Source organism: Geospiza fortis, unplaced genomic scaffold (assembly GCF_000277835.1).
Source record: "Geospiza fortis unplaced genomic scaffold, GeoFor_1.0 scaffold53, whole genome shotgun sequence".
NCBI classification, from domain to species: Eukaryota; Metazoa; Chordata; class Aves; order Passeriformes; family Thraupidae; genus Geospiza; species Geospiza fortis.
The window spans coordinates 9,002,535-9,013,387 of record NW_005054305.1 but is presented as its reverse complement, the minus strand read 5'-3'; the positions used below and the strand labels follow the sequence as shown (position 1 = coordinate 9,013,387).

Here is a 10,853-nt window from a genome sequence, read left to right as displayed (position 1 = left end):
ATTACTAGAGAGTTCTATGTTTCATGGGAGTGTGGAGGGGCAAGATTCACTGTTCTATAACTCAGCTAGTCCATGAAAAGTCCATGATGCTCTACCAAGCAGCAAAGCAGTATGCTTTTCTTGTATTTCTGGTGTATCTGGTATGAGTCACTGTTCATACCCTAACACCTGAAACAGTTATTTCTGAATAATTTCCTGAGAAGCACAAATGAAGAGGAAATGGCTTTTAAACAGGCTTGTTGCTGTTACCAGAGACAGTTTATCACCTTTTCTTCCCATTTCTTCTACCACCTGGGGGTGAGCATTGCACAGCCAGGTGAGCTGATTAGGTCTCACTTATCATCTGACATGGACTAAAGAGATGTCTTCAGAAATTACATGTAACCTAGTCCATAAAGTGTTTAGTTTTGCTGCAAGTAATGAGTCTGTCAGGAAGACCACCTGTTGACAGACTGGGTTGAAACCAACTGAAAAACTATGTGGAGGAAGAAGGTATTTTTTGAAGTAAATGGAATAACAAATGAACAGCTGTTGTGGTCATGAGCTTTGTGTCTTCACAAAACTCTGCTAATAGCGTGGAGGGAGCACAGTCCAGACAATCTGAAGTGCCTATAGACAGAGTTAGTCTCTAGTGCTTAACCCGTCTTACTCTTATAAGTGTATTAAGTTGCTTCTGTGTCTTTATTTGGAATTTGTGCCCTTCTGATTGCAAGCTGCAGTGTTATGACAAATTATCTTCAGCTTTTACTATCTTAGTAAAGAGTACCGTGGATTTTTGTCCTCAGCTCATGTATATTTTGTGTCTGGGGAATGTTTCATGCGGTTTTCTTGTGTCTTGTTGTATTCCTTGGATAGTTTGGTGTTCCTCCTTGTTTTAAGAGGGTGTGACCATTGTATTCATGAGCTTTTAGGGTGGTTTCTAGTAGAGGAAACAGGATTATCTGGTAATAAATTTGGTAGGTTTTAAAGGAGCATTCTGAGAAGGTAAGAAGTGAAGTTTGCGGAGGTGGGCAGGCAGGCAGGGAGGCCATCTTCATTTTTCTAAAACTAACCAAGGACTGTGTCAAGATGTAAAACTGCCTTTTGGAAAAGTACTATATTCAATCTTTTCCTGTCCCCTCCCCCTTCCTTCTTTACTTTTTAAGCCCACAAAAGTATTTTGCTCAAACTTTCAAATTAAAATGATATGCTAATGCTTTATTTAAAGTGTAGGCAATCTGATATGAAAACAGTAGCATAAACTGCCTGTTTGACCTGTATGTGGAATGAAGAAAATGTAGGAAGGAATATGATAGCCCAAGTGCTTTTGGAATGAATTTGCTTCTTCAGCAGATTGATCAGTGTCTTCGATTTCATTTTCTGCCTTGTCTAATGTATTTCTAGATCTTTCTGTGTTAACCTGGAATTATTTCAGCCACAGTTCTGGTCGATCTCGCTTCACCTTTTCAGTTTGTGCAACAAGGCAATTTATCCCTGCTCCACTTCCATCTCCCTTTTTTATCTTCAATTGGCCAGTGTTGTTTGTAGCTTTCTTTTTTTTCCCCCCCTCCCTCTGGGTTTGGAAGAGAAAACATGGACTGTTGACTTTAAGTAAAGTGCATGAGAGAGAACCATGCAGTAGTTGTAAAAAGATTCTGGGATCTGTCTGGACTAGTCAAAGAAAGAAGCATTGGCGAATTTTCAAGATCAAGCATCCCATCTTTGAGAGAAAAATACACTTCCAGCAAAAGTTTCAATTTCCTGATTTGTTAATGGCAGCACTCTAGATCAGGAAGTCAGCCAAGCCTTACAGGCTTCATCCCTAAGCAGTGAAAGCTGCCAACTTTACTGTAACTGAAAAAATATTGATTTGAATGTTGTCAGGTATTGTACTGGGATTTGCTAATGCTAGCCAAGCAAAAAGAAAAATTATTTTCCATTGACAGTCAGCCATAAAGTTCATAAAATGGCTACATGTATTTGAAGTTGCTAGAAAAATTAATTCCTTCTGGATGCTGTTTGAGATGCATTGGACTTCAATACTGCCAGATGAAGTTTATGAACTTTTTCATGCAACAACAAGGGTGTTAAGTTTTATGTAATATTTTTTTCAAAGAAAACCATAAATCCTTTCTATGAGCTACTTTGTAACCTCTCCTCATATATAAAGTGCTTGGGGAAGATGTACAGTTATTCGCTCAATTAATTTTTTTTACAAAATGGTAGATTTTATTATGGTGTTAACAGCTAAAGCAGTAACACGCTTCAGAGATTTAAAAAATGTCAGAAAATAACAGTGTTGTGGCGAATTCATGCAGCTTTAGCAATAAAGTACTGCCCTGTACATTTTTCCTTTGGTGTTTTATGCAGTGACAGAGCACCTACAGTCCTTTCAACTTGTGTTATATACTTTGGTCCCCTAAAATGCAGTTGTATTGCTTCCATTTACTGAAGAAAATGAGATGTTTCTTTATCTCAGAATCTTTTATTTTTTGCTTTGCGTGTGGTCAAAAAAATGTCAGACTTTTCCACTGAATTACTTTTTGGGGAAAAGTGGATTGGGCTCAAGGTGGAAAATTGGGAGGTAGAGAGAAAAGAGCTTTTAAATAGACCCTAACTGATGGAGGGGAGCTGCTAGGAAATGAAACTTTTCACTGTTTATTCAACAGCTTATTGTTGATAAACATACTGTTTTAGTAGCAGTTGTACCATATAGCTTAAGATTTCTTTAGATTAATCTACTTGCTTGAAGTTAGGAAGGTGATGTTATGAAGCTTTCTCTGTTTTGCATAATACATAATTGTAACTGCAAGAGTTTTTCTTCAGTGGTCGCTGATGTGGCAGAAATAAACCAGATTACTTTCAAAGTAATGTCTTAATACAACTTTTAAATTATGTATGCTAATCGTTCTCCGTGGTATAAGGGAATATATGAAATATATTTTTCTGTCTTTATCTGGACTGGGTTTTCTTAAAAATCCTAATTTGAAGTGTGTCCCCTCTGTTTTTTTTTCTTCTCCTTAGATTTGAGTTCTGTGAACCTGCCTTTGTGGTTGGTAATTGTTTGGAAATAGCCTCAGACAGTCATCAGTATGACCGGATTTACTGTGGAGCTGGAGTCCAGAAAGACCATGAAAACTACATGAAAATTTTATTGAAAGTTGGAGGCATTTTAGTAATGCCTATAGAAGATCAGGTGACTTTAGTGACAATTTCCCCTTTTTATCTTCTAGTATGAGACATATGTAGTTTAAAGAACACTTTTGAATATATATTTGACTAAGTTAACATTCAACTAATGATACTTTGATTTGATGTATTGTTGCAGTTTAGCACATACTAATCTTTTAAATGAAGTATTGAACATTTTTCCCTTAAATTTGTAGGAAAGCATCAATATCCTGCTTTTAACAGTCTGTTTCATGCTATTTCCTGTGTGTTATACCAGAACTGCTTTGAAATCTCCCTGCCACACAGACATTTTCAGTCAGGACTTCAAAACAAAGAAACCACCTCTAAACCAGAGGAATGGATTTCAAAGAATACAAAATAACTATGACTAGTGGGACATAGCAAAGGGAGGAAAAAAACGAAGGAAAAATATGTCTGTATTCACAGCAGTTTTCAGTGTTGCTTTTCCATATTAGATGTAATGCTTTTCAGACAGGGGCATATTATTTTAATAATACTTCGCACTTTTATCACTTTTCATTCTTAGACCTCAAAAGGCTTCTCAATGGTAAGTATAACTCTGCCTGTTTTACTAATAAGGAGATTGAAAGAGGCACATCATGTGACTTAACTTGATGTCCTCCTAAATACAGATAATTACTAAAATTCTTGTTGATAAGCATGTTAGTTACTTTACTTTCAAAAAAGAATTTTCACTTTATTGATCTGCTTTCTTAAAATACCAAAGGAATTTAAGTGTAGCTTGCATGATTCTGTTCCATAAATAATTCCATCATTTATTCAGCTAGGACACTGTCAGTTGAAATTGGTAGAATTCAACTTAAAAGTAGTCACAAATTAGAAGAGAAATTTAAACCGTGATTATTTTTACCTTATTTACAAGTGGATAGGGGCTTAGAGCATATGAAGTATGAGGAGCAGCTACAAGATCTGAGATAATCTAGCTTGCGGAAAGACACTAAGGAAATGTTTAATTCCTATTGTCTTCCTGAAGGGGTGGAGAATTGAAGGGGTGGAGAATTTATCTGGTAGACAGGAGTCCAGTTCTCCTCACAGGTGCACAGCATACTGAAAGAACATTACAGAGTGGCAGCAAGGGAGCTCTCTGCCTGCAAATAAGGAAGACAGTTTTTCATAGTAAGAATGGTTGAACACTACAGCGGGTTACCTAGAGAGGTGGGGAATCTCAGTCCTAGATTTTTTTCACTTAATCAGAAAAGCTTCTAATTTAGCTATGAAATTGACCCTGTTCAAGGAGGAGGATAGGACTCCAGAGGTTGCTTCCAATCTAAAGTATTCTTTGATCTTTTGAAAAGAAAGAGAAAAAAAAACCTTACCTTAGTTTTTACCTTAGGGCCTTAGTTTTCCAGCTGCATCTCTTACCATTACAAAAGAGCCTTATTTAGTACTCTAGTGACCAAGTGCTGTTTCAAGGATTATCAAAGTCCTTTTTGTTCATAAAACAGCCTTGATTCATTAATTTTGAAGCAAAAAAAAATAGCAGTGTGTTTGAAACCAATCTGAATAGTATTGACTATGACAAAATTATAACCAGTGATCTATATTGGTTTTGTTTTGCAGCTAACACAGATCTTGAGAACAGGACAGAACACATGGGAAAGTAAGAATATCCTTGCTGTTTCATTTGCTCCACTAGTGCAACCAAACAGAAATGACAACGGCAAACATGACACTGTAGGACTGCGTAAGTTTGTGCTCCCTCCCTTTGGCTCACAGGCATGTTACAGTGCCCGATGTTGGAAACTGAGAGGCTATGCTATAGAAACATTCCATTTAGCAAAGCAGTAGCTCACTGATACGTTTTTGTGCTCCTGGTGCGTGGTCTTTGTTGCTTCACAGTTAATATTCTGAATTTAAGGTAATAGTTTAAGTGATAGAATGCTTCCAGCTTCTTTTCCAACCACCTTTTCCTTTTAAGTTCAGTTTCTCTATTACAGTGGTATAGATAAAATAGCCAGCTAGTACAAACATCCTTCATAGTGCTAACTTTCTTGTGGTCTGCCAGAAATTTTTTTTTCTTCCCCCTGAAATGGAAGGAAGAGGTCTAAACTGGGGCTATGGTATGATAGGATATTAATAAGCCCAAGTTTGCTTTATGTCTGTGTGCAGTGGATATAGACATACCTAGCTCTTTGTTATTAGTCACTGGGATTGGCTTTCTAGCTGCAATGCTTTGAGCAGAGGTAATAAAGGTATTTAGAAAGTCTTTGGAAGTACACCTCTTGCCAAATGGTAAGATAGGATGATAACAGGAAAGGAGAAAAAGCTGACAAAGAAAAGCATAGAGTTGAAGTTTTCTGTCAGAATTGTCAGGGCTAGGAGTAGAACACAGAGCTATGGTAGCATGTGGGAAATTAAATAAACCCAACAAAGAGCCCAAAAGTTAACATGTTTTAACTTTGAAACTGATATAAGCCCTTCAGGAGTCCAGGATGTCCTATCAGCTTGAATTGCCTGTAACTGCTGATTTGGCTATTAATTTTGAGTGTGAACTTGCTGTGATAGGTACTTTTAATTTTTTTATGCAAAGTATAAAAATAATTTCCTTTATGTAATCTATTTCTATGCATAAATAATTAATTTTTGTTTTAATTCTTGGTTTGAGCTCTCAGAAGTAATTTCCTGAAATTAATTTACTAATTCAAGATTATTTTTTTCCTCTGTTCCACCCATTATGCATAGGTTGTGTTATATCTAACAATGGAATACAGAGGTGGCTAGTCAAACTTGGCAATGATTTTAGATGGTCTGATTCCCTGGAAAAAAAGAGGATTTTCTATCAACATTCCAAAATTTTTGGAATGAGGAGTGCAGACCATGGACAGTCAGAGCTGAATGGTAGTACAAGAAAGGTGTTTCCTGTGTTATAATTTCAAAATGAAGTTTTAGTGAGAAGAGAAAAAAATAACCAAATGTGGTATTGTTCACGTTTAAAAGAAAAAAATGTTAGAGGCTTGAATTTACACTGTAAAATGAGATTAGTGAAATAGGCTTTTTTCCACTGCTCATGTGGATCTGGTTTTATTTAAAAAGTTAAAAATAAGGCAAAAGTGTTCTTGTGGGTGTGTCGGGTGTACATGGAAAGGGCGGGGGGTGTAAAGAGGAGTGTGCTGGAACTCAAAAAGAAAATTAGCCAATTTCTCTTTTATAGTAACATTGTCTATTTGTTTCAAGTCCACAGGCCTATAATTTATCTTAAAAGTTCCAAGTAGTCAACATGCTTCTTCTGCAAACTTCAGCCAGAGTTTGTAGATGTCATTACTAAGTAAACATAGAGTCTGTGCCATACTTTGGACAACCCTTAGATGCTCTCTGACACATGTGTAGTGTTACATATAGACTAAAATAACTCACATATGTAAAATACCTGTCAGCCATTCTCAAAGTAGAGTCTTTTTTTTGTAGAAAACTACAGAGGTGGTGTTAAAAGGTTCATTTTATCAATGTAGTTATGAGTTAGGATGCAGTTCACTGGTAGTACACAAATGGAAATACATGGACAGTAAATATCTAAAATTTTGCATCCTGTTCTTCTCATTAAAAGTGCTTGCATTTGTTATAATTGGCGTACAATCTGCAATCACCATTTGTTTCACCTGAACTTAGAAACATGTTCTGGATTATTAGGTAGGGTTTTGTTCTTGAATTTTGAGCTCATGTTATGCTAAAGAAATGGGCCTTTTTTTTCGCCTCCCCCCTCTCTTTGGCATGACCTGAAATCAGTATTGTCAATGTTAATATCCTTTTTGTCTCAGATAAATTAATTAGTCTGCAAGTAGTCATTGTATGTAACAGTAGAGCTTCTTTAAACTACATCAGTAGCTTTTATAGCTGAATGCATTTTCTGGAAGTGTAATTTTTGAAATTACTTCTTTAGTGACTTCTTCCTTGCTGAAGTCCCTGTTAATTTTATTGTATTCTGTACAGGAAGGAAGTGACAACTAAGAAAGCTGAACAAGCTTCAGCTTCAACTGGTGTGCTTTTTTTAGTTTTTTTTTCCCTTGGAATTGGCCAACCATAGCTCATTTAGGGCAGGTGTCCAGCAGCCAAGCAATATTTTGTCATCACCTGGCTGTCATTGGAAAACATAAAGTTTTGGCTTTTTTTTTACTTGTTGGTTTGGGGTTTTCTGCCTTTAGGACTTGAGTAATTTTAATTCTTCTTCTACTGCAAATATACAGATGGCTTATCTGGTTTGTCACCTGTGAATTAGACATGTCCCTCCCTCATCAGTTTAATTCAGTAGGAAGTGAGCAGAAGGAGGAGGCAGAAGAAAGGCACTTGCTTTAAACAGATATGGCACAGGTGTAGAAATTGTTTTCCCACAACAGGATCTTAACAGTGGTAGCAGTAGGTGCCAAAACATGCCAGGTGCTAAAATGTGATGGTATTTGTTGTGTAATTTTTAAAATTTATTTTAATGGTCTGTTCATGCTTGCTACTTCTCTTGCACATCTGTTAAAAGACCTCTTTGTTTCCTAGACTGTGCCACAGGGTCAAGGTGATACTATCTAACCTTGTATCTTTTGCATACTGTATCATTTACTAAAATTTCAATTGAATTGTTTTTGAGCATTAGTCTCACTGCCTTGCAGCTAGTTTGGGGTTTCTTTGCTAAAGGGGAATTTCACTTAGTACAACTTAGTTTTCTTTCATTTTAGCTCCATGCGCTGTTAGGAACCTTCAGGACCTAGCTCGGATATATATCAGACGCACTCTTAGAAACTTCATAAACGAGGAGATGAAAGCCAAGGGTATTGCTCAGAAGGCTCCTCCGAAACGCAAACGCAGGAGATGTCGTAGACGCAGGATTAACACCTATGTGTTTGTTGGTAATCAGCTCATTCCTCAGCCTCCAGATAGTGAAGAAGATGAAAGAATGGAAGATGATAACAAAGAGGAGGAGGAAAAAGATCACAGTGAGGCCTTAAAGCCAGAAGAGCCTCCTCGAAATCTGTTGAGAGAGAAAATTATGAGTCTACCATTACCCGAATCTTTAAAGGCATACTTGACCTATTACAGAGAAAAATAACTTGTTTTAAGTAGAAATAATGCCTACTGATAGTTCCTTTATTCTTGAAAATGTAGCATTTATTAAGAAGTAGGTGGACAAATTATTATTAGTCTTTCATCAAGACTGAAGTACAGCGATAAATGGTAACTTGTCTCTTATCTTGTCTTTGCTACAAGGAAGACTTGCATTCGACAGTAGAATCCCTTTTTAAAAGTCTATTTTTCTTTAAATTTTGAAAATGCTGTTTTAACTCTGATAGAAATATATATTCCATTATGCAGCACTAATCAATATTTTGCATGGTAAGTCTTTTTTTGATCCCTAACAGATTTGTATTGTTAAAAGGATGAGTGAAATTTTATATATGCTAAATAATTGGTTAAACATGTGCATCTGACTTGATGAGTAATTTGTCTGTATTTATTACTATTAGGGAAACATTTTAAACATGCAGACACTTACCTTCTAATGTCCAAATCAGACCCTTTAAAAGTTTATTTTACTATGGCTTTGTTGCAATCATTATTACTATGTTGGTATAGAGTACTCCAACAACACAAGTGCAATAAATGTATACAGACACTGAATGAGCTGGCTTTAGTGAAATACAAAAATACAAGTTCTAAAATGTCAGATGACCCTGCTAGTTCTGCATTTATCTTTTGCCAAAAGATCTTGTGACAACTAACAGCTTCTCTCAGAGCCTTAAAGAAACACCGTGTTGAATAAGAAGCAAAGCAATGCTTACTTCAGCTCTGCATATACTTAACTCCATTCTACACTGTCAGTATTTCTAACTAGAGGCAGTTCCTCATTTGTGGGAAGTATAGGACACTACATTTATTTCTAGAGCTCACAGCATTGAGTCAAAAAGTTTGGTAATTCAAGATTGTAATTTAGATTTCAGTCATCTATATTTACTGCTTTTAAGTAGAGGTAGAATTTCAACAAAGTTTAGTTTGTATTGCTTATTGGGATAGCTATAATAGTAGAACTTAGAATTTGTTCAGCAAATGCACTTTAGTAAGTGAATTTTATACTTAACATGCATCTCCAAGAAGGTAGACTTGTGCCAGCCTATATTTTGTTTCTGAGCATGGCTCTTAGCACAAAAATATTTATTATCATATGCATCTTTTGGAAACCTAAGAGTAGCAGTGCAACTGTGGGGACCCACAATAGTGCTGATTTAAATCCTTCAGTGATTTTTCCTCTTCTAGTTGTGAAGTTATTTGCAGTTCTCATTTTTAACTTTGCTTTTACCATCTTAATTTCTTCATTCTGTTGTAACATAACCATGAGGGTAAAAAGTTTATTAAGAACTTGGCATGTGATACATACTAAAAACCACAATCATAGGAAATGTATGCTTGTTAGACCCAATGAAAAACATTCCCATTGAAATATCCCCCATGATACATTTTATAATACCGGTGACACTTATTTTTGTGTAAAATAATGAACAAATAATCACATATTTCTAAAGCAGTAAATGTTCCTATTCCAAATGTTTATAACCAGCTAATATTCGTATGGTCTAGCAGTCTGATATTTACTTCAAAATACATTAGCATTTTGTTGCATCTGAGAAGGAAGGTCAGGCACAGTCCCATGACACTGACTCTTTTTTGGTGCATTTCATGCTGTAGTCCCTGTTTTTAAGGTACATCATAGTAATGTTTAAATGGAATTTCATGAAGGCCTGTTGTACCAGCATGTGGAGTTACTTTCCGCAATATATTTACTGCATAAGTAAGCAAAAGTATTTGAAATAAATATTCTGACTTTATTTTAAAAGCAGGTAAACCTTATAAGAAATAGTTTTCCAAAATAATGATACTAATAAAGTAATTGTGATGCTTCAGCTATAAGAATTGAACATAATCTTGTTTTAAATGGGTTATTTTAGATGGAGGTTAAATAATCTGAAGTTTGAGATGTTTGTCTCCTTTCTTGGAATCTACATCCATGAGCTCAAGAGTGAAATTACTAAATATTACTTAAGTACTTCAAGGACTTTATACAGGATGCTTTTTGAGAATAAATTTCTGCATTCTTTCATGCCTGTATACTTGGAAAAATGGACAGTGGATGACTTGTCATGAATCTTCAGTATGTAAGTTTTTTTTGGAGTCACTGAAAGAGAATGTTTCCTCTGTGTTTTATATGTGGATTTATTTTACACTCTTGAATTTATATTTACATAAATAAAAAGGTAGAAACGCAAAATTAATTAAAATTTAATTTCTGCCATCTCACTTGATGATGGGGACATTGTTGCAATAAAATGGTTTTTTGTGGTTTCTGCTTGCTTGAATTTCTGTGTTTCTGTGGAAGTTTTTTCAGTTATTTGGAAATTCAGGTACAAGTTGTTCCATAATTAGGTCAGTAATCTCTTAATAAAGGCTATTGTTGAATTTCAGAAGTATATATTCTCGCTAAATTGTGGATTTTTGCAAATGTTGAAAGATGAGATGTTATTCATGAAATGGGGAAAGATATTTTTGGTCCCAGCACTACTTTTGAAGTCGTCATGTGGAGAGTTTCCTCAGGAGACCCCAGAAGCTAAACTTGAGCTATATACTGAAGAACATTTCCATGTTTTGTGGTTTTTCCTAAATACTGAATTTTTTTTAATCCTCAACTA

General features: G+C 35.6%; 1 protein-coding gene across 2 annotated transcripts in view; it reads left to right on the top strand.

The window, feature by feature from the left end:
* PCMTD1 (protein-L-isoaspartate (D-aspartate) O-methyltransferase domain containing 1) overlaps positions 1-10,523 on the top strand; it is a 23,515-nt gene extending 12,992 nt beyond the window's left edge. For both annotated transcript variants that reach the window (XM_005418307.2, XM_031066534.1), the window contains 3 exons: positions 3,004-3,175; positions 4,753-4,876; positions 7,854-10,523. In XM_005418307.2, the coding sequence (XP_005418364.1) occupies positions 3,004-3,175; positions 4,753-4,876; positions 7,854-8,224 (667 nt within the window). In that variant the 3' untranslated portion in view covers positions 8,225-10,523. The remainder of the gene's footprint in view (positions 1-3,003; positions 3,176-4,752; positions 4,877-7,853) is intronic.
* Positions 10,524-10,853: the final 330 nt, after the last annotated feature.